The 24,271-nt window shown below is 36.9% G+C and overlaps 1 protein-coding gene across 4 annotated transcripts; it reads right to left on the bottom strand.

The window, feature by feature from the left end:
- Positions 1 to 297: 297 nt before the first annotated feature.
- Positions 298 to 22,625, bottom strand: SLC25A46 (solute carrier family 25 member 46). 4 transcript variants are annotated; one of them, XM_082377956.1, is made up of 8 exons: positions 22,113 to 22,565; positions 19,543 to 19,585; positions 18,671 to 18,728; positions 16,433 to 16,510; positions 15,880 to 15,980; positions 8,652 to 8,708; positions 7,357 to 7,414; positions 298 to 2,576 (listed from the first exon to the last, which is right to left on the bottom strand). In XM_082377956.1, the coding sequence occupies exons 1-8, from the start codon at positions 22,411 to 22,413 to the stop codon at positions 1,998 to 2,000; spliced, it is 1,275 nt and encodes a 424-aa protein (XP_082234082.1). In that variant the 5' UTR covers positions 22,414 to 22,565; the 3' UTR covers positions 298 to 1,997. The 4 variants fall into 4 exon arrangements, with proteins under 4 accessions (XP_082234082.1, XP_082234081.1, XP_082234084.1 ...); XM_082377955.1 differs by having other exon boundaries at positions 22,134 to 22,545; XM_082377958.1 differs by lacking the exon at positions 19,543 to 19,585 and having other exon boundaries at positions 22,134 to 22,206.
- Between the last annotated feature and the right edge of the window lie 1,646 nt (positions 22,626 to 24,271).

The following is a 24,271-nucleotide window of genomic DNA, read 5'->3' as shown; positions in this document are numbered from 1 at the left end:
AACTGAATCTTCATAACTTTCATAAAATAATCTTGAAATATCTAGTAATTAGCTAAAGGATCCCAGATTTTCACTAGTAGATACTTGATCCCATTCAGATTCTGTTCTTCTAGAAATTTTCTGAAACTTGAAATTTTCAGAAGTTTACTCTTGTCTGAAACTATCTTCTTTGATTATGATAAAAAGGAAAGGTTTTTAGGAAGTTGGACATATTATAAACATCTAAAAATTTACTTACAATTCAAAAGCAATGAGAACAATTTAAATGCTGTAAACTGGACAAGGTAAACCATAATCTGAACGAGTACAACTTGTGTTTAATTTTATTTTCTCCCTCATGGTAGAATGGAAAAATGGAAAACTTACATGTTTTAGTCATTAAAAAAAAAAAAACCACACATACACAAGATAGTAGAGAGAGTTGCCACAAATGTATTGTTTCACACTTTTTGGATGTCATTTTTTGGTTCCAACATTATTAATCACAAAAAGTAACCATTTCGCTGACATTTAGTAAGTAAAATAGATTTCAGTAAAATAGAACCTGCATTCTAGGTTGGACAACATCAGTGCAAAGTCACTGTACTTCAGTGTGCTAAATGGTTCCTAGTAAAACTGATCATTCACATGAGGAATGTGAAACTTTAATGATGGATTAATCAAATGCATATCATTTTACTATATGAAGAGCCTCACCCACCAAATTCAATTTAGGAACAGAGAGAATTTTTTTTATTAAACTGATGACCAACTTTTTTGCTTATTATTTGTTGAAATGTACTTCTTTTCATCACCCATAAAAAGCAAGGACAAACTTCCTTTAAGGTTTCTATTTTTCATCAGTATTCATCCAAACAAGTTTCAATGAAAGGTGATAAGGATAAACCTGCGTTTCCCTTTATGTATATCTAGTTTGGAGAATGAAACTATGAACAAAAACTAAAAGAAAATAAAAATTGAAGCCATCATTTAAAGATGACTTTATGGAAGGCAAGAGGCACAAATTCCCAGATGAATTTTAATCATGTTTCCTCTAAGCCAAGTCATTCAGAAACGAATGGCAAGTGACATTCACTTTAGTACACAATTTGTAAATGTGGAAGCAGGAATAGTTGTCATGATTAGTTTATATTCTATCTCTGTTAAAAGTGGCTCTAAAAACAGTCTGATGATTCATAAGGCTGGATAAGCAAATCAAACTTTATAACATATGACAAATTCTAAGTTGCTGGCACTGAAACGGTGGGTTTGCATATGGACAAGTAAGCTGTTTGCCTTAAATCTTTGGGGTACCTTGGCTTTTAATGTTTTGTTCTGATATTCAAGCAGAAAATACATAACTGCATTTTATACAGTAAGCTGATCTAAGAGTGGAAAATTTGTAGGGATGAAGGAAATTCCAAGTTATATGTACGCATATAAGTGGCTTTATATAATAAATGTACAGCCATTAAAGTTATACAGGGACAGTGCAATTTAAAACTCTCAGCTCCTGTTTACAGATTGCCAAATCTAATCCTTTTTGTCCATGTTACTGATGACATAACTTATTTGCATAAAGGTAAACTATGACCTCTTGCTACTATACACTGTATTAAGAATGACATACCAATATCAATCTAGAAGGTGAACTAAACATGTAATAAACATTAAAGTCATATAAAATAAATTCAGTTCTGTGAAATTTTGTTTTCAGTTTGCTGACAAAATTTTGCTTCTTCCCGAGATCATTTTTAGTTCAGCATTAGTGCTACACTAGCTAGAATTTAATTCATATGAGTGTCTTTATTCAGTTTTCAAATTTGGAATACCTTGAATCCAAAATATATACCAATAACCTTTTTAAAAAGTGAAGATTCAATATAATCAGCATGGACTTTTTCTACCAGTTTCATTTTCTAATCCATTTCCCACCAACGGTATTTCACTCTTATCCCTCATAATTTCATAACGAAGTATCCAGACGATGTCTTTCAGACTAACCAGGAATCTAAATCTCAAACACTATTTTGAAGAAGTGTAGAGTAAATAATCTTGGTAATCTGTAAAACAGCTGCGTGCAGCGTGTACTGTATTACAACAGCACCAAACCCTTTATAAAAACCAAGCATTCCTTCTTCCTGCCTTATAGTATTGATACAGTCTCTCATTCCCTCATACTGTGTATTAATTGGAAGCACTTCATAGCCAAGGTCTGTATTGTCAATTATTGTGCGTGTTCCTTGAATGTGAAGGCGGTGCAAAACTGTTTCCAATGGGTAAAGTATAACATCAGAGCAAAGACTGGCAGCAAAGTTAGCAATAAGCTCTGGAAAATAAGCATCCAACATACTCTGCACCGGGCTAGTGCTCTCAGCTAGGTGGCTATGATAAGTCTTTCTCTTTAGAATTAGCAGGACAATCTTCTGAATGACTGAACTGATGACGTAATGAAGAACCCCATGCAGCACCGTAGGGAAGATCAAGGAAAGAAGCGGAAGTAGTCGTTTGCTGTGAGGCACTCCCAAGCCTATCACTCTTCCAATTCCTTCTTTAATGCATTCCAAAATTCCAGCATTGTCTCGAATTATCTCACTCTGAAATGAAAATGATGAAATGAGTAAAAGTTAACATCTGCTTATTCTGCCACAAAGAAGCATTCTTTCTAGGTGCCTTTTCTTTTTTTCTAGGTGCCTTTTAAATCCTGATTTTCTGGCTAAAGAGGAAAAACATCAATGGTTTGCAAACTTCAAATGTTATCTAGGCATTAGATTCTTTTTTCAAATAAAATTTCACAAAACAGACAGCAGTGAAGCTGGGAGCTCTTCTTATTGGGGGAGGGAAACAGGGGAAGAGATGTGGAGGGTGACACACCTGGTTTCCCCACCCTCAAGAACCTCCTTAGGACACATTTTGAAAAGCAACAAATATTGTAGATGACATTGAAGAGGTAGCACAGTGCTTGGAGTTCTTAAGCATTGCTTTAAAACCCACCTCCATTATGTACTTACTGGTCATGTGACCATGGGCAACTTACTTAACTTCTCCTAAGAGTCAGTTTACTGTTCTATAAAAATGGAGTCAGTTTACTGTTCTATAAAAATGGAATTAGGCCTACCTACCTTTTATGCGCAGAGCTGCTGGGAGCATTAAATGAGAAAAGGCCTGGTGCCCAGAACGCACTCAATAAACATGAGTCATTATCATCTGCATTGTCTCTGCTTTTTTACAATTATGGGGATATGTGTAAGGAAGTTTGTGATACTGGTTACAGAGGCACGGACAGGCAGAAAAGGAACAACTAAGAGGCCAATTTGGCTGCAGCAATGACTGAAGAAGAGAACAGCAAAAAATGAAGTTAAAAAGGTAGTCAGGGGCCATACCATGCCACTGTGCAGACCTTGGCCTCCAGTCAGATAGGAAGTGACTAGTTGGTTTTAAGCATAAGATGGGTAAGATACAATTTGTTATACTGGCTGTTGTGTAGAGGAGAATGAGAGCAGAGGCTGAGAAACCAGTTAAAGATATGATGGTGGATTGGTCTAGCAGGTAGCAACGGAAATAAAATGCTGCAACTGTGCTTTTATCCTAACATTAGAGCCAATAGGAATTACTGGTAGATTTGATTTGGGGTGTGAAAAAGAGAAGACAAGGATGACCTCAAAGCTGCTGGCCAGAGGAAGTGGAGGAATAGCAGTGCCTTTTTCTGAGCTGGACAATATTCCTGGGGTAGCAATTTGGGGGAGAAGATCAAGAATTCAGAAATGTTAAGTCTAAGGTGTAAACTCCAAGTGGAGTTTATAATCTAGACTACAAGGAAAAGGTCCGAGCTGCACATACAAATGTGAGAGTTTACAGTGCAGAGAACATATTTAAAACCATGAAACTAAAATGAGCTCACCTAACCTAATCCATTTACCTGCCTCTGGCCCCCTTCCCACTCCAGTCTATTTTTAATACAGCAGCCAAATAGATCCTATTAAAGACATAAGTTAGATCATGTCACTCTTTGCTCAAACCTACCAAAGACTTTCCATCTCCCTCAAAGTAAAGCCAAATTATTACAGTGATCTTCAGTGTCCTGTGTGATCTCTCTCCCTCTTACCTCTCAGACCTCATCTCCTCTTGTTCTCCCTTCCTTAGTCAGCTTCAACTGTATTGGCCTTCTTTTTGCTCCTCAAACACTTAAGATATAATCCTACCTCAGGGCCTTTGCACTTGCTTTCCCTCTGCTTAGAATGTTCTTCTCCCAAATATCCATGTAGTTCTTATGTTCAGACCTTTACTCAAATGACTTTTGCTTCTGAGAACTTTCCTGATCTTAAAAAAGTAGTAACATCCCTTGCTACCCATTACACATCTTATTTAATTTCCTTGTTTTATTTTTTAGCACTTAGCACCATGAAGTATCCTTTTGTTTATCTTGTTTATGTCCATCTTCCCCACAGGAATGTAAGTGCCATGAGGGCAGAAAGTTTTTGTTTGCTATGTTATCCCCAGGGTCTATAACAGTGCCTGATATAGGTTAGCACTCAATAAATGAATTTAATTCATTTATTTAAAATTTTAAATTTTAAAATGAGCTTTTTAAAAAAATTAGCAGTTAAGAAAGATTAGCTGAAAGGTAAAGTCAGTAAAAACCTTGATTTAATACTATGCTGAGAAGTCTGAAATTGATCTTAGAGAATATGAGTCAACGTGGATCCTTAATCATCAACAGGATATAAGCACTGCAACTTAAGAACACTAATCTTGCATGAATATGTAGAATGGACTTTAAAATGCAGGAAACAGAACAAAGATTCTTAGTAAAGACAACAGATCACTAGGAAGTTCATATTGAAGAATGGTGGTGTTCTTTAGGAGATCTATATATAAATGTGTATTTTTCAAGGGAAAGACCGTTCTCAAAGAGATCTGAGCTCCCCAGACAGGCAAAAAACCACTGAACATGGTAGGAAGAAAGAAACTGATGTAACAAGAAGGAAAGAGAATGGTGGCCTACCGGTGGGGAGGAGTAGACAATCTCAGATACTCCCTGAAGTTAGAACTGAGAAGGCATGATGGCTGATTGGTTATGAAGGATGAAAGAAATATGAAAATCAACACTTTCGTCATTTTTAGATTCATATAAAGGTGAGAGTTAAAAGGATTCATGCAAGTAAATGAGTTCTCCAGGACAGTGAATATGGGATACAAAGCAGAGAGGGTCAAGGATTGTGCCTTGGAGCTACAGGAGAAGAGATGGTAAGAGGTTACTAAAAGAAAAGGAGGATGTTCAAGAGAGTAGAAATTGAAGGGAAAAAAAGAGAACCAGAAAATCAGACAAAAGGAGTCAAAAGGAGGCAGGTCAGCAGGTGGAACCTGGGGCAGAAAAAAACAGGGCATTTGGGTTAAAAAAACAAAACAAAACAAAATGAACATATAGTGAGCTGGGCACTTTACATAAATAATTCGCTTAATTTTTATAATTCAGTTAATAAAATACTATTCCCATTTTATGGATGAGAAAATTAAGATTTTAAAAAAGGTTAGGACATCTGCTTAAAGTCACAGATCTAATTTAAGTAGAGAAACGTGACTGTGATACGGGTCTGCATAAAGCTAAAACTTGTTTTCCCCCAATATATCACGCTGTTTCGTTGTTTTTCCTTAAATAATTATCTTCCTGCTATTTTTTTCCCCTTATCTATAAAATGAGGCTATGTCATAAAGTGATAATTCTGTAAGCTGCAGCCCCATACAAAGGTTATATCCTTTCACATTGCCAAATGCAAGGGGATAGGAGACAATATTTGGGTAGCAAGATGTTAACTTCAGTTAATAATTCTAAAAAATAAACACATAAAAAATCAACAATAGGTTCTGCCCCCAACCCACCCCCAACTGAATCTCTGCCCTGGGGTTTGAAGGCAAGCAGGTAAACGTGAAACACATAAAGGACTTCCTTCCTCAATCTGTGCCGTGCTCCACTGCACTGTGTAGTGAAGCGAGAAAGGTCTGTGATGGTTCTGGAGTTCCTTCACCATTTGGTCCAATTTGTATTGTAATAAGTCAATGTTTCTAAAGTTGTGCAGGAAGATGGGGTCATTACGAGTTTATGCATGAATAAAGTTTTTTCTGCCTTTAACAAAAAAAAAAAAAGAGAAAAACAACGATATGGCCAGAAAAGCAATTAAGTGGAAAAGAGTAATTAGAAAAGGAAAGGCTGATCCAATGAGGATTTATAGAGAGGAAACTCATAAGCGCTGATTATGACAAAGAAAAAAATATGCTAGAGGATCTGATGTTGGAGACAGAAGACAGGTGGTAGACAGTTAGTTGGATTTTGTGTACAGGGTAAAGTTAAGCTAGCTCTCTTACAGTTTTAAATACAGGAACGGTATGTGAGAAAGTACATTAATTCAATGTACTTGAAGTGCCACCATGTGGTTAGAAATAGTGAAACAATTTAAAATGCTAGCAGGAGATTGCTTTTGCTTTGTAGTATATACTAAACACCATAGCATCAAATGTTCCTTAAAAAGCATATTTAGGGCTTCCCTGGTGGCGCAGTGGTTGAGAATCCGCCTGCCAATGCAGGGGACACGGGTTCGAGCCCTGGTCTGGGAAGATCCCACATGCCGCGGAGCAACTGAGCCCGTGAGCCACAACTACTGAGCCTGCGCGTCTGGAGCCTGTGCTCCGCAACGGGAGAGGCCGTGATAGTGAGAGGCCCGCGCACCGCGATGAGGAGTGGCCCCCACTTGCCACAACTAGAGAAAGCCCTCGCACAGAAGTGAAGACCCAACACAGTCAAAAATAAATATAAATAAATTAATTAATTAAAAAAAAATGTACTTTAAAAAAAAAATGGCTAATTGAGGCTCTTCCTTTTAAAAAAAAAAAAAAAAAAAAAGCATATTTAAAAAGAATGCTGTTAGTAAACTACCTATGGGGACTACCTTCTCACTGTTAGGATGATTATCCATCATGTTTTATGTTCAGGTAATTAGTAATTTATTGTCTGATAAGCCATAACTATTTGAATTATTAAAAAGTTGGAGGAAAAAAACAAAAACAAAAAACAACCCTATAGATTTTTTTGTATTCAGAGCAGGTCATAGGCTACTTTCTGAGATATCTGAATGAAGAGTACAGCTGCCTGTGTAAGGGATAAAAAGAATTAAAAGCGTGAAGTAAATTTGCAAAGGAAGCAGACACAGCAGCAATGTGCCTAGTATATAATCTTTGATATATGTATGGTATCTGAGAAAAAAAAATTTTTTTAGAAGGATACTGTCTTAAATTTTTCTGTTATACTATCAGACATACATAATATACTGAATATTCCAAAAACATTTTTAATTTAAAAATGACAGGAAAAAAATAGCTCACCTGTACTGTTTCGATTAGACTTGCTGAATAAAAAGGCATTGCCACTATATAAGTTAGGCTGTAGAAATTAAAACAAACTTATCAGTGTACTGAAACAAGATGCTTACACTAAATTTTTTAATATCTACATTAATACATCAACATAATTTATATTCAAGCTTGAATAATATCTTCAAGGTTTTTAACTATTAATACCTATCGCCTAAAGATACTTCAGAGACCTGTAACATAAGATGCTTTACTCAACAAATAGAGATGAAAAATTAAGTATTAATAATAACACAGTGACAGCCTGTAAAGAAAATTATTTTAAAACAGTAAAATGTAGGCTTGTTTATGATTCGCTGTTTGGACATCTACCTGCACATAGCTAATGTAGCCTGTAAATCTGATACCTAAAATTTAGGTTGAGGGATCCATTCCATTGCTTGCCTTTTTAGTGATATGTGAACAAGGCCACTGTTCTGCTATTGTCCTGTCTATTATCATTATCCATTCCCAGATTTCCCACCAAACAGAGCTAAGCCAGTCTTCCATGGTAAGTGAAGTCCCCTTTTATTATTAAAAAACAATATTGTACAGCTTTGCAAAGTTGCCTCCTATTGCCACTATTTAGACATAGTAATATTACAACTTTGCAAACCTGCAAAATATAGTTATTTAAAATAATGTCAAGGTGGGACTTACCTAACCCTATGGGCCAGGTCCTGGCAAGTAGTGGTTTTCAAGGTGAATGGAACATCACTAAGTAATAATGTGCTGGAATGTCCCACAGAGGGAGCCAGCAAGCTGGGGGGTTTCCAATTCCCAATCTTCAAAAAAAATTAAAAAGTGAAGAGTAAAATTCTAATTATAAAAATGGTCAGCGTTGTAAAGTCACTAAGTGCCTTTAGGACTACGTTTTAATGACACTAAGGTTTTGAGTTTACTCATCACCATACAAATAAATTTGTATGTCTGCTTACTAAGAGAATAATGATAATAATAATAAGAGTAGTAATTTTCCTGGCAATTCAGGTTTAACAAGTTGAAGATCTTTGCTAACTTCCTAAGAACACACAGAAAAATTAGGTTGTGATTTTAGCCTTTCAAATTAGAAAGGTTATTTAAAAGATAACATATATTTTAGGATTTTATTCCTAAACTATGTTACTTTTCTGGTTAAGTTCTAGTCCCACAAGTATTTCATTGCTCTACTTTCCTTCACTTTGTTTATTTAATAGGCTTTTTTTTTCAGTTCTAACACTATAAAAATGGATGTAAGTTTCAATATAAATGCTGCTTTTGATACTTACGATTTCAGTAGAAGGTGTTCTCCTATTTGTTTAGGATTCCATTTATGTGAAATCTCCCTAAAAAATAAATAAAATAAAAGCCATGTTTTTAAAAACATCTTGAATTAGCTTAAGCTTTAAAAAAGTGATCAATTTTTAATTTTTTTTAATCTGTAGAAGAAATATATTCTCATGATGAACATTTTCCTTTTTGGGACCCGTCAAACAATTACAGTGGGTTGAAAAGAGAAAAAACATAGAAGGTCTTTCTGTATGTGCTGACAGAAGGGGATGACAGAGGAGGAAGAGTTATAACTGATTATAGAAATGAACATGAGACATTAGATAAGATACAAAAATGATAGACTGAGGAAAACAATGGACGGGGAAGAGAAAGGGAAACAATAAAATAGGATAAAGGAATGAAAAAAGCTTTAAAATGTATTTAAGAATGAGAATTAGAAAACAAAACAAAATTAAGTAACTGTAATGCAGAATGACACATACATTTGTATAGCCCCTAATTTTCCAAGTGCCTTTACTTATTAAGATGACATTACTTTTGTGACCTTTATTATATTCTATTATCTTTTTCAGCTCCTACTATATGCCAGGCATTGTGCAAAGCACTCTGCATAAATTACTTCTAACCCTCACAATGAACCTATAATCCCCAATTTCATAGATGAGGAAATTGGCTCGGAGATGGTTCATAACTTACCCAAAGCCATGCAACTAGTTAGTGGTGCAACTGGGTCTAAACCCTGGTCCGTATGACTTGAAGTCTATACTATCTGCCTGTACTGCCTCTCATCTCATTTGATGCAAGAAGGAATCCTGTGAGATAAGCAGAGCAGGTACTGTCCTATTTCTTTTACTTACGAGAAAAATAAAGGTCAAAAAGATCACAGGGATATGTTCAAAGGAGAGAGGCAGAATGTCAGGTCTGGAACCAAGGTCTAGGACTGCGTGCTTCCTACTATTTAGGTTACCTTTGGAAACCAGAAAAGAGAGAAGAAAAAGAAGAGAGGCAAGCTGAATGAAGAACAAAAAGGGAGAAAGTTATATCAAGAGAAAAGTCAAAAAGGAGAAAAGAACATGGAGAATAAAAGGGAAAGTAAAAAGGAGGAGGGTGGGGTGATGGAAAGGCAGACAGAGGGGATGGAAGGGAGGGAAGGGGAGGGAGGAAGGCAGAGTAACAGAGAAAAGGAAAATGTAAAATAAAGGGGAGACTGGCTGCCACCAGCTCCCCTGCTGACATTGGCACCCATGTACCATGGCCACAGCAGGAACCTGAGAAAAACATGTTCTATTTGAAATGAGTAAGTATGACAATCATAAGGAGACAAAGGAATATATTTTATACTAAAAAGGTAAAGGAAATTAATCACCGATAATGTAAGTGCTCTAAAAACAAACTCAGTACACTTATGGCACGGGTGGTATGTGAACTTTTCTACATTTTTCTAGGAGACTGAAAGGTCTGCAGAGAAACTTTTAGACAACAGAACAACCATCTCTGATTCATATAAGACCTTAGAGAGTGTTCTGAGTCACATTCTGATTAAATTAATACCAGAATACTATATGAGGCCTGAACAACTATCGAAAAATACAGCTGGAATGACATTTAATGATTAAGACGAAAATTGTAAAAAAAGATTAGGCTACTCAACTTACTGACAGTGACTTTATGATTATAAAACAAAATATGCTAAAAGTTTTATAAATTTTCTGGGCACTGCTATTACTCTTACTATGGCCTCAGAAAGGGTTACCACAGGTTATTATGACATTACATTTGAGCACTCCATTAACATTATGGATAGATGGGTCTGTGACCTGCATTTCTGTAAGGACTGGGCCACCTTTCCTTTGAATACTAATTACTGCTGCCAGTTCATAAGATCATTAGGATTAAGGTTAAAAGAGCGAAAAAAGAAATTTAGAATCAAGTATAAAAAAAAACCTGAGACGCTCTTCCTGGTATCTGCTTTCTACTCCTTTATAAAATGTGTAAAACTTATTGCCACAGCTCTAGAAATTTAAATTAGCACATTTAAATGCTTCAGGAAAAAGGGCAGTGTAAAAATCTACTTGTGATTAAACCTTTTTATATTTCATCATCAAATACCAAAATATATAAGTATATTTAACTCGCTATTTTCACAAGCAAAAACTGCCCTTCAAATGAGCAACAAAATTAAGTGACTTGCTTTTTATCAAAGTTTTTCATTTGACAGACTAACACACATACTCCCATGCATAATTAATACACAAAAGCAACAGAATTTTTAAATAACGCTCTATTTATACAGTCTTTACTTTCCATTGCCTCTTATTTTCCCATGCTCAAACAGCTGCCCTCTTAAAAAAAAAAATCTTCCCTCAATCTAACCCAAGCCCCTCATCTTTCAGCTCCTTCTCTTCATCTCTCCTCTTCACAGACGACTGTCTAAACTTGCTATTTCCATGTCCTAGCTTCCCACTCACCTCTGAACCCATTCCAAATTGGCTTCTACCCTATTATTCTACGAAAACAGCTCTTGCCAAGGTCCCCATGACCTCCACATCACTAAATCAAACAGGCATTTTAAGGTTGTGCTTTATTTGACCTTTCAGCAGCCAACATGCACTTGTGTTCTTCCCTCCTTCTGGAAGCACTCCCTGCCCCTGTATTCCACTATCCCATACTCTTCTGGTTTTTCTCCTCTCTTCTGGTCTCTACTTTTGACTCCTTTGCAGGGGCATTTTTCTTAACTCAGCAACCTATTCTGGAGTTCCTAAAGGCTCAAGCCCTGTTCTTTTCTTACTATATAAGTTACATTCCTTCCCCAGGCAATCTTACCCAAGATGATGCTTTAGAACCTCCCAAATCTATTATCTTCAGTTTAGACTTCTCTCTGTGTCAAAATGAACTTGTCCAAAATCAAACTTATGACTTTTCTTTCTTACTCTTAGACTCTTTTACTGTTCCCTAATTGAGAACTTAATCAGAAAGGAAATCTAGTGAATTGGAGAAAGAGTTCATTGTATTTAAAATGGAATGTGTTTAAAGTCAGTGAATTCAGAGGAGTCATTAGGAGAAACAGACAACATGAGGAGAAAACAGTAAAACGGTAATGGTACAACTACGAATGTGAGATGAGTCAAACTAAGCTGGAGTTCAACTAAATGGATTCTGTGAGAGACTGAACTATACAGGTAGCCTTGGTTAGAGGTGCTCCTTATGTTAATGATTTGAGAAATGCCACATGAAAGGAAAGGGTACTTCAGGGTAGAGCAACACAAAGTCTAACTCACTCCACCTGGGGGAAGGTTTGGGGAAGGATTTAGGAGGGATCTGAACAGTAGATAAAGAAAGAGATCACAGATGATGATCATTTTTTTTAAAAGTAATAAATACTGAGAAACTATAATGTGATCAGATCACAAATTCAGATGTGATCATAATCAGTATAAAAGAATAATGGTGAATCCAGACTCTCTCACCTATTGTACCTAGTGATCACCATGAACCTCAGTCTCAGAGACCCTAGAGCTTATCCTCCTCAAGTGGTAACTTCTGTGAAATGCTTTGGGTTTCTGCTCTAATACTGTGTCTGCTATGACTTTGTTTTCCCCTAAGAAAAGTCAACCTTGCCCAAATAATTTAGAATTAAAAAAAAAAAATGTTTACACTGTATGTCTGAGAATGGCTTTATTTGACATCTAGTTACACAAGCCAAAATCCTAGAAGTCATCCTTGACACCGTGTCTATCATCAACCAACTTTAATCCATCACCAAGTTCCATCAATTTTACCTAAATATATCTCAAAATCATCCATTTACATCCATCTCAAAAGATAACATCCTAGTCCTAGTTACCATATTTCTCACCTAGATTGTGATAGCTTATGAACATGTATCCTTTTCTCTACTTTGGTCCTCCTGCAATCTTTTCATCTCCACTTACAATGACCCTTTAAAAACATAAATCTGATCGTGTCATTGACTCCTGCTTAAAACTCCTCAATATTCTTAAAGTGGCCTACGAGGCCAAGCACAGACTGGCTCTTGCTCTCCATCCTGCTCTCTGAGCTCAAACCCTATGAGCCTTCCCTCAATTACACGAATTCTCCACATTCCCCCTGCCACATTGCCTCTGCACCAACTGGTCTGTGTCTCCTGAATGCCATTCGGATCTCAGCTTAAGTGTCATTTTATTAGGGACACTGTTCCTAACCCTCTAATACTGTCACAGAACCATATTCTTTTCTTTTAGAGAACAAGTCTCAGTTTGTAATTATTCATTCATTAGTGGGATTATTTTACTTAACATATGTCCCTTACACTAGATCCCAAGCTTCATGGTCACAGGTACCTTTTGCTTCTTCTCCTCACTGTATACCTGATTTCTAGCACAGAACCTAGCACATAGTAGGGACTCAGGAAGTATGAGCTAAATAAATAAATGAAGTGATGAGTGAGATTTACCACAAAAATTTAACCCAAGTAGAATACCACAAAGATAACCTTTTCTGTCTTCTTTAATAAGATTCAAAATGACCAAGAGAAAATACATACCCACACAACTGATGTGTCTGTATGTCTACAGGGTAAGAAAGTTAGATAATAAAATTTAACAAAATTTTGTGCCTTCTCATTCCCATTTCTCTTTTCCCTTCCCTTCAACCTGAAGTTAAAGTTATGACTTCATCTCTGCTTTAGAGAAATGGTGTTACTTGTCTAAGGTCCCAGAACTAAAAAGTGGAATAGTCAGGACCAACTGACTATTGGTTCTGACTGCAAATACAGAATTCTTTACTCTTTGCTGTATAGAAATTACTGAATTTTGTTAAATTTTTATAGAATTTTGTGTTTGTGGGAGAACTTCAAGAACATTTGATGACAAGTACTAAGTTTTGATCTTATCCTGTGATATGAAAAACAATGGGGTGAATAAAGTTAGCCAAGGGCAGAAATTCAGATTTTTTTTAAGTATGAGAGGAAAAACTTAGCTGACGAAACACTTTTTGTTTTCTCTGTAACACTCAGCAAAGCTGTGTTACAGGAACTTCAAAGCTATGTGGTCCTTTGAAAGCAATCACACTGGCAAAAAAGCCTGATATCAGTCTCTTCTGCCTTTATTTCCTTCCCTACAAAGTCTGATTCTCAGATTGAGATGCTAGTGGCTGCACCTTCAACTGCCTCACACTTCCTTGTCAATCCAAAAAATTCACCCTGCCAGGGGCCAATTTTGGAATAACAAACCACTCGGTCTTTAACTCCATCCCTGGGATTTACTGTTGATACAGAAAGTCACAGAGTCCTGCCAAATAGCACCTAAACAAATTTATGATCTCCAACATTATCTCTTAACATTATTTTCATGTATTCCTCGTAAGGTCCCCTTTCTGTTACTCATAGCTGTGACTGTCTCAAATGTCTATCATCGTCCTTATGCTCTATCTAAATCACCCCAGTACTCATCCTTCTTTTACCTGTATCCTGTTTCAGAGAGAAAATATACCCAGAAGCAAACATTCCAATTTCTCTACCCTCTCCCTCCAAAAGAATCTACAATTCTGATTCTCCTCTCTTGGCTTGTAGGCCACCACTGTCCTACAGCTTACTGCTCTTGTTAATTTGTTTTGTGAACATCTCTTACTATTGCCTCTCCTACCACCCACCCACCCACACACACACACACACACACACACACACGCACTCACACATCGCCCAGGATTCTGTCCTTCGTCCACTCTCTGTCATCTAGTCCTACATGTCCTCCTTAGGGAAATTCATCCGTCCTAAAGCTTCAACTGCCACTTTTGTGCCACAACATTCAAAGCTATGCCTCCAGCTTCAAACTGTCTCTGAGACTCTGATCCACAGTTCCAACCACTACTAGGCATGTCCCCCTAGATGTCTTGCATGAATCTCAAACTTTATTTATTTATCAAAAAATATTTATTTATTTATCCAAAAGTATTTATTTATTTATTTGGCTTCATCAGGTCTTAGTTGGCAGCATGCGGGATCTTTGTTGCAGCGTGTGGGCATCTCTCGTTGCGGCATGCGGGCTTCTCTCTAATTGTAATGCTCGGGCTCTAGAGCACGCGGGCTCAGTAGTTGCAGCAAGTGGGCTCAGTTGCCTCGCGGCATGTGGGATCTTAGTTCCCCGACCAGGGATCGAACCCGTGTCCCCTGCATTGGAAGGCGGATTCTTAACCACTGGACCACCCGGGAGGTCCCTCAAACTTCATTTATTGACAGTTACATTCCTTATCTTCTTTCCCACTCCAACTTACTCTTCTTTATGAATTCTCCAACTCAGTTCCAATCTAGAAATCTGTCACTGCTGCTAATTCACTCTCCCATAATCCCATTCCCAATCTATCACCAATTATCTATTATACTTCAGAAATGTTTATCCAGCTCCTCCCTTCTGTTTTACTCCATAATTCAGACCCTTCTCCGTCTGGCCTAGATTACTGTAACAGTTCTCCGTAAGTCTCCGTCTACAACACTCCATGTTTTAAAAAAACACTGCCACTTGAGAAATCCTTGATCAAAGAACCCATATATTAAACAAAAAGAAACAATCCCCCCCTTAGTTTCCCAACTCCATAGACAATAAGTCACTTACAAAGGCAGAACCATGCTTTAGTCTAGCACCTCAGCCTCTTTTCATGTTATTCTACTCCACACATGCCCAATATTCTAAGCACAAGACACTTCTTATCACCTGGATCTTCCAACTTCCATAAAATTGGGCATGCTGTCACCTCTACTTGCTCTCCTTCTCTGCCAAGTTATTTCCTACTCATAATTCCAGATCTAGCTCAGATTTCAGGCTGTTAAAAAAATCTCTGCCAATAAATCCACGCAAAGTGTCCCTTGCACTCTGAAAGGGGTTTGTTTAATTACGGCACTAATCACGATGTACTAAAATTTGCTTACGTGTGTCTCCTTCACCAAACTAGCCACTTAAATAACAGGAATTGCTCACATACTCAGGTTTGTTCCTTAGTTGATAATTGTTGATATATAGCAGTAGGAGCTGAAAGAGCTCAAAAGATATTAGACCAGGAAACATTTTCTTTATCACATACTAATTCCATATGATATAATTAATTATTTATTCTCAGTTTCTTCTCTTAGCTACTTCAGGCAAGTTTTCAAATTCAAGGTATTTTTAGCAACTATCATATTTTGTCATATATTTAATATGAAGCTAATCTGAGAAAATGCCAAAAAGGTACCTCGGTAAAGGTGTGAATTCACTGATTATTCCCTCTGCTCCAAGTGTGACTCCCTGAACAATAAATGTACTTCCCATTCCTTTCCAAAGAGCCCTTGGTCCCTAAAATGAACAAAATTTACGGTTATTTCTGTTAATGCCTAAAAAAGAAACCAAAAAAAGGTCTTAACACAACTTGATATTGAATGTTTACTGATATTTTCCAGTAAGGCATTATTCAAAAGGACATTTTAGTAAAGAACTACAACTAAAGTAAGTCCTATCATTATTTTAATATTTGTTGGGTGGCCTACATTTAGGTGAAGATAAACACTCCAATTAATTATCTCTAATATGGATTAAATATCCCTAATATTTAATTAATTTTGGCAAAGGTGTGAATTTACTGATTATTCAGTGATATCAAAAAGATGTCATTATCATGTTAAGTTAGTTTTAGTATAAGAGTTACAATATCTTTAATAACTAAAAGGAATTATTGTTGCTTTAATTATGACTAAGGCAAAATGGCACATTACAAATAACTTTAATAGAATGTACAGACTAATTCTCACCTGAGTTTTGTTGAAGCTGTACATAATATTGATGACTGTAAATGGAGTGAGATGATAATGCCGAGCATGGTAATTAACCTGTAAAAAAGATATTTCATGATTATTTTCTGTTATTGTCTTGTCAAGAAATAAAAAGGCATGAAAGATACAGTGGAGTCATAGCATAAACGAAAGTTCAATTCTAAAATCAGCATAAATTACACATAAGCAAAATTACTCTTGAAAGTGCTTTAAATAACCTAAAAGTACAGTACATGAGGTTATACAAATACAGCCCTCAAGACCAGTGTGCAATATACATAGTGATGTAGAATATATAATAAAGAGGGCCCTGGTGTTTGATATTTATGTTTCCTTAAACACCAGAATTACATTCAGTGTGGCAAAATGCTCATGCCATTAACACATAGGAACCACGAAGAACTCAGGGAACAGCAGATTCCTGTCTACCAATGGCAAGCAATAACAAGCTACAAACAATTGGTAAATTATGAAATCAGTATAGGGGGTCAGAACTAATACTTATTAAGTGAAATAATAAAAAAGAAAGTATCAGAATGCGTCATACATTCTAAAGGTATTATTTGCTAAAACATTTTTAAAAGTTACTCATATATAAGTATACACTGGATCACAATGTGATATTGTCACAATGTAAAATATATGCCTGAAATTCACTGTTCTAGTGTACATAACACTGCTGGTGCTATTTAAATAGCTATTTCTCTCTATATGCTTACTTTTTGGTGCTAAGCATAAACAGCTTAATTTTTAACTATTTCTATCTTTTCTAACTCAATTTTCAAAGAAGATAAGTTATATTATAGGAGTTTTTGCCAGTGTGGTCCACTAGCACTCAAGGGCCTCATTACCCTTTCAGGGGATTGACAAGTTCAAAATTATTTTCTTGATACTAAGGCATCATCTGCCTTTTTTATTGTGTTGACATTTTCAGTAATACTGCAAAAGCAATGGTGGGTAAAATTACTCACTCCGTAGCATGAATGACGGCAGTGGCACCAAATTATATTTTTGTACTTATTGTATTCTTTATCTGACTCACTTATAAAGAGGCAAAAGCCACTTTCCCTAAAGAATGCCCCTGGTGAAGCAGTAAGACACATTTATTTTATAAAATGCTGACTCTTGAGTACACATCATCTTTCTCATTAATATTTTGTGTGCTGCATAATGAAGATGGCTGTCATAAGGAAAAGAACTTGTCCGAGGGGGTTGTGAGCCTGAACTAACCACTTTTTTCATGGCTCACCATTTTTTTCTGGAAAAACTAACAGAATATAGTTATTCATACTTGGGACAACATGTTTTTAAAACTGAACAAAGTGGGCTTGTTGATTAAACAACAACAACAACAGTATTTGTTGACAATGATAAGTTTGAGCTTACAAGCAAAAATTATAATTCTGGAAAACCTATATCCACTATCAAGATCGTATGAAAACTGAAACACTTTTCTGGTGAGATTGGTAGCGATTTTAATGACGGTGGTCTTTTGATACTGTAAAATCAAATGTCATAACATTTAGATGATCTATATAATTCAGTAAATCAATATTTTTCAATTAATCAATGCATGATGTAACAGAAGCATGCATGCGTAAAAAATCCATTCAACATGAAGTACAAATCAATAGATTTTAATGTAACAGGGTATAAAAAGTTAATTGACGTGGTTTCAGATTTCACATTGCAAATAACTGTTAAAAAGTTACCACTTATTGAGTTTTGGTATAGTATCAAAGAAGAATATCTGCCAATTACCTCTTGTTTCTTTCAAAAACAAAGTGTTGCAACAAACTGACTGTAGAAGCAGATGTGAAAATCTGGCTGCCTTCTATTATACCAGACATTAAAGATATTTTCAAAAAAGTAATAGTGATTTTTCATAAAAAGGCTATTTATGTCAATATCTAATGAGTTTATTAATATTTTAATGAATTAAACATATATATATATGCATAAATTTTTCCAGTTTGGGGTTCTGAAATGGCAAATATTGACAGATATAATCCATATAAACAATTGTTCTTGGAGACCTCAATAATGTTTAAGACTTAAGACCTTTCAAAGACCAAAAAGTTTGAGAACTGATATATTATAGATTTTGGTGCATGTCACATGGGATAATGGTTACATGGTCTCAGTCATTTATCTGAGATCTGTACTTCAAATCAGGGTTAGGATTACTGTTTAGAAAATCATAGAAAGTACATTTACCTGACATTGGCGGCGTAGAACAATGCAGGGATGGGCCAGTACATTTTCTGTAAAAAGACTTTAAAAGAATAATTTATAACATTTAATTTACAACACATATAAATCTGAATTTATTCTTGAAGAATCATGCATTATTTAAATTATGCATTTTTCTTAAAAGTAAAAAAAAAAAAAGTTTTCAAATGTCTAGACATGTTTGCAAATCACTGTACCAATAACAAGATTCAATATGAAAAAAACTAAAGCCAGATTCGCAAACTGGTAAGCAAAAGCAACAACATATAATATTAATATGTACAGTATAAAGATGAAACTACATCTTGTATGCCTGATATGGCATTCCCAGACAATTTAAATGCCCCTTTCCATTTCTTTCAGAGGATGTCCTATGAACAAAGTTCCTATCAGAAGAGCCATCTACCCTATAAATGCTGTAAATTTTGGTTTTTATGTACTTTGTACTTAAGTTATATGGATTTTAATGACCATGTAAGTAACACCTAGATGCTATGTTGCTAAATATCGTGTTATAATTTTAATGTTCAGCAAAAAGGTTCAATGCACAATTACTTTTTTTTGGAAGGGGAGACAAGATTAGATTTTATTTTATTCTTTGGATAGACACATGAAACTTCTTACAATATTCCTTACAAGATTATTTTGTGTTTATAAAATTGAATGACTATTCTCTATCCTTACTGGGGAAAAAAATCAAGTCATCGATTTTAAATAATAATTTTTTTCTGCAAAATATTTTTCAATATTTAACTACTGCTCTAAAGAAAGCAACACTAATTACCCAACATTATAAATTGCATTAAAGAAAGAACTTTAAATAAAAACTTGAATTAAAAATCTTTAGACAAAATTACCTTGCAAGTCCAATACCAAATCCAGCAAATCTATTCAACTGTTCTAAAACAGAAGGAATAAGATTACTCATAACCATTATTTAGGTTTACTGTGAAAACAACAAAAAGTATTTTCTTTTTAACATGATATTCATTTAAACTCCATGTACCAAAATCAAATTCTGATAGGGGCCAGAGAGGCCATCTGAGGAAGTGAAGAGCTCTGTGGAGGCTTGTGGCAAGTTGCAAGGTGTATACCTTCTAAAGGCCCAACTGCTTTTCAGCTCCAATCCATTGTTGCCACATGAGACTCTGAGTCCAAGGTTTCAAAGCTGTGATTTTTCTAAAGAGATATTCTCATTTTTATATAGCATCTTCCAATCTTAAAATACTAGCAACTATTTTGAAAAGCGTTAAAATGTTGTGTGGACCAAATCAAACACGTTTGCAGGTAGAATCTAAGGCCTACCAGTTTTCAACTTCTGACTACAAATAATTTAAAATTTTTTCTAGAGAAGACTCTGACTGATACTTTCACCAACTTTACCTCCCATGTTGTAAAATTCATCCTTCACTGTTACTGATGGAGAGCATCTATGTTAAGCCACTAGTTGCAAGCAAAAAAACCCATGAAAATTATTAAATTGAAAGAGCACTTAGGGTAACTGAAATGGGTAAATAAGGCTCTCTTCTATTTCCCCAAGTTTTAAATACTTTGATAGTAGCTGCTTAATTAGGTCCCGGTGATAGACTACTGCGTACATATGCACTATAGCTGATGGCATATCTATAGTCTTATTAGAAGAGTTTACAGCTGGAAAATTCCTATGCATATATCAAAACAGAAAATAAAATCTTTTTCTCCTTAACTGGAAAACTTAAAATCGTAATGGTGAAATATCACAACCCCATGAGACCAGACATTAAATTTCAGCTATAATACAATATTCACAAGGGATAAATTTTCTCTCACCCTCTTTTCTCTCTCCCCTCTCTTCTCCAATCCCTCCCTCTCATCTCTGCTCTTTTGAATGAAGTAATGCCCTCACTATTCCCTGACAGACAGAACAAGGTCACTAAACAGTCTCTGGGGAAACGACTTGGTTCACTATTGCCTTGAAAAACGTGCAAGGTAGAGAGAAGCTTCTTTTGCCCAATGAAGATACTTTCCTTCTTTCATCTTTTCCCTTTTTGTATGTGTACAGGTCATCTGCGAATATTAACAGAAAATACCACTGACATTTTCTGGAAGGTGTTAGGAAGGTTTACTATTGTTAAATGTGTAAGTCTCTCAGGCTTCTATCCTCTTTGCAAAGTTATTCACCAGCCTCTAAACTGCTGCAAAAAACCCCCACAAAACCCTGGTTATTAAGTGCTCCTCCTCACTGAAACCATCAAAGCATACATTATGAAAAGATAAAAACATCAGCTTTACTGCCTAAGAAGGTAACAATCGTACATGCATTTTGAATCATTTATAACTTTCCAGCACTCCTTCTGGGACCTGTAGAAAAAAAACAACTAGACAGAGTGAAAAAAACTAATTGTATGACACTGAGTAAGTCACTGATCCTCCTCCATCTTTCCTCACTGGATGACATTTGAAGTCTATTCCTCCCAGTAACCCAAATCAAATAAATATTACTGTATTTCCAAGTCGAAATCAAAGAAATGAGAATACAATTTATGTCTGGAATATACATAATATTTAAGGATATAATCTATTATTCTAACAATTTCAGGAGAATGGGAAGATGCAGGCATTATATCCATTTTACGAATACAGCAGATGTTGACAATACCTAGATCATACAGTGTTGAAATTAAAACAAGTCTTCTGACATCCTACAGAGAATAATTATGTCTTGATTCCAAAGTCTTATCTTGAAAATCTCTTAGTGATTTTGACTTTTTAGTGGAGTTTTAAGTCAGAGAAAGAAAGCAGGAGGTGGGAAAATACAGGGGTAGTTTGGGGATCTAGAACAGATACAATTCCTATGAGTAAATGGAAAAAGGAAAGATACACTTTTAGCCTACTGTGTGCTCCATACTGTACTAGGCATTACTCACACCTCATTTTTTTGACACTTATAAAACCCTGAGTTATTCTTCTACACACCTTAAAGATGAGAACACTAAGAAATCACAGAGGTTAAGAAAGTCTCTCAGCTTTTAAGAGTGGTAGAGCCAGATTTGAGCCCAAGACTGCCTTTGCTGGAAATACTTCTCTTTCCTTCCACATTTCAAGGAAATACAGCTGTTGGTCAATTAGGTATTTTTCACATGATTCCCAATAAACAGTAAACCATTTCCTTCTTTCTTGATTCAGGTCATGGAATGTAATACGCCAAAACCCTCTGAAATCCTACCACGCAGGCCACAGCTAAGACAGTCACCTTGTTTTGGAAGTGATCCCGGACACAACATTGGTGTGAAAAAGCGGGATGAGGCCCGCTTCAGGGTCAGAGGACAAAAGGAGGGCAGAGGGTGTGGCGCGCGATAGGCCGGGAGGCCCGGGAGGCGGGACCCTCCGCGTGGCTTCCGGGGTCTGCAGGACCCGTGCTGCGGCTCCCGACTCCACCCGCCCTTACCGTGCGCCCCAGGTCCCTCACCGCTGCTCTGCCCGGGCACGCTGCCGCCGCCGCCGGGAAAGGGTTCCTCCGCTGGGCCCTCGAGCGGGGTGGAGGGGGCGGGCACACCGTAGGGCGGGCTCTTCTCGCCCCAGTGCAGGTTGCGGCTACCCGGGATGTCTGGGGGAGTTGTCACCCAGTGGCTCAGGTCCGACGCGGAGCTGAAGGACCTTGCAGGGAAAGCGCCGCCAAAGCCCTGCTCATCCCGGGCACCACTCCGATAGCCCAAGCCATCGAATCCGTCCGGGCGCCGCGGATGCATCGCAGGCGGGGCAGGATGAGAAGGGCCCACCCGGAGCCCACCACCCCTGGGGCCACGGCGACCTCGGGCCACACAGCTTTTCCTCCTCGGCAGTCGCCGCGTCTGGGGAAATTCTGACAACCGGAAGTCACGTTACAAACCCGGAAGTTCGTGGAGCACGTGATCGTAGTCTCTTCCGGCGGCCATTAGAGAGACGGTTGCTAAGGTGACGCGGCAGTAACTCTTAGAACTGCGGCCCTTAGGTAGGGAGTAGGAAAATGACTGTGAGGTTAATGAAACACAGTACCGAGAGATGCTGTGACGGAATTGGGGCAAGAGGTGCGGCCTGGATGAGAGGAGATCGAATAAAGATGTTTCCTAGAGGGAGTTGACGCGTGGGTGGAGCTGACGCCAGAAATCGGATCACAGCCAGAAATGCCCCGCCCCACACAAAGGCCCCAGGTCTAGCTCTTTTATTTCCTCGCTGGGCTGGTGCCCCGCCTGCCAGGAAGGAGGTATTAGAGGTTAGAGTTGCGGGATGTTTGTACATCTGGCTTTGCCTCCCGCACTTAGCGTTTTGGGTAAAATCTATTGAGAGATCTGGTTCGGCCCAGTGAATCCAAAAGTATTGTGGACGGCTAGAGCAAGCGTTAGAATAGAACATCGCGGGAGAAAATCCTCTTCCCCCCCCTCCCCAATCCACCCCAAGAATATAAACTGTTCTCCGGGATTTAGGAATTAAGCATTTTGCTTTTCTGAGGCCACAAAACAACTATAAATAGTTTTCTGTAGCTTTTTCTTTTTTTTTTTTTCTGCTGCATCTAAATCACTCAGGGTATTTAAATCCAAAACGATACTGTTCAAAATCGAGACCCCAGTTAAAAAATTAAGAGGACTTCTAAAGAGAGTCTCCTACTACGTGTTTTCATCAGCTCTGTGGGCTCTTCTGGCAGTATCTCTCTCCCTAGATCTGAACGAACCTAACATGGGTTCTTCCTGTGTCCCTTCTGACCCATTGGACTCCCAGGATTCTGAGGGCTTTCAGAAGAGAACCCTGACGCACTATTCTGAATCTTCCAGAAGCCAACCTTTTTAAAAAGTGATTATCAACTTCGCCTTGAGTAGACTGACATTCTTAAATTGAGTTGTAATGTGGCTTGGGCAAATGTATTGAGTCATTTCCTTAGTAAGTGTATCCAGTATTACTCGAATACTAATACCAAATTACTGTGTACCTAATATCAAATTAGTTACTGGACGTAATAAAAATATTTCTGTGTTCCTTAAGAATGATTGGCTCAAGATTGGGATTGGCTCAGGTCCAAAACATATTGTTTATTAAAAGAAGGAGAAAAAGGCCTGTGTGTGTGTGTGTATACATACTTCTCATATAAAAACAATGGCATCTCACAGTTTCACATCTACGTCAGTGGAGAAAGGATGAGTTATTAAAAAGAGGACAGTTGGGTAGCCACTTGAGGGGAAGAAACAACAGCCTCACCTCACAGCTTACTCCCAGATGAATTCCAGCTGTAATATAGTGTTTTTTTTTTTCTTTAGTTTTTGAAGATTGAATATTGGAAGAAAATAATTGGTGAATATTTTTCAAATAGTGGATTGGAAAACTGTCTAAAAGTGACAGCAAAGTCAAAAGCCATGTAGGGAAAGAGTAATCAACCTGACCATATAAAATTTAAATTTCTACATGATAAAAAAGTAAAAACATAATAATCAAAATTTAAAGACAAACCACAAACTGGGAAAATTACATTTTAACATGGTTTAGACAATGGGTCACTTTATTGTAAAAAAGAGCTCTTACCAGTAAGGGAAAATTAGTAGAAATGTAAGCAAAGGACATGAAGAGGCAATTTATTAA

The sequence above is a fragment of the Balaenoptera borealis genome (assembly GCF_965194805.1).
Source record: "Balaenoptera borealis genome assembly, chromosome: 2".
Classification (NCBI taxonomy): domain Eukaryota; kingdom Metazoa; phylum Chordata; class Mammalia; order Artiodactyla; family Balaenopteridae; genus Balaenoptera; species Balaenoptera borealis.
The sequence above is the reverse complement of the archived record's forward strand: the minus strand, read 5'-3'. Positions and strand labels throughout refer to the sequence as shown.

What these genes read in the sequence shown, in the direction of transcription:
- SLC25A46 (XM_082377956.1), bottom strand. Translation starts at nt 22,413, where the DNA reads ATGCATCCGCGGCGCCCGGACGGATTCGATGGCTTGGGCTATCGGAGT. An exon ending in ACAGCTTCAACAAAACTCAG is followed by an intron (nt 15,981 to 16,432) that starts GTGAGAATTAGT and finishes TGTTCATTTTAG; the next exon opens with GGACCAAGGGCTCTTTGGAA. An exon ending in GAATTCACACCTTTACCGAG is followed by an intron (nt 8,709 to 15,879) that starts GTACCTTTTTGG and finishes TTTATTTTTTAG; the next exon opens with GGAGATTTCACATAAATGGA.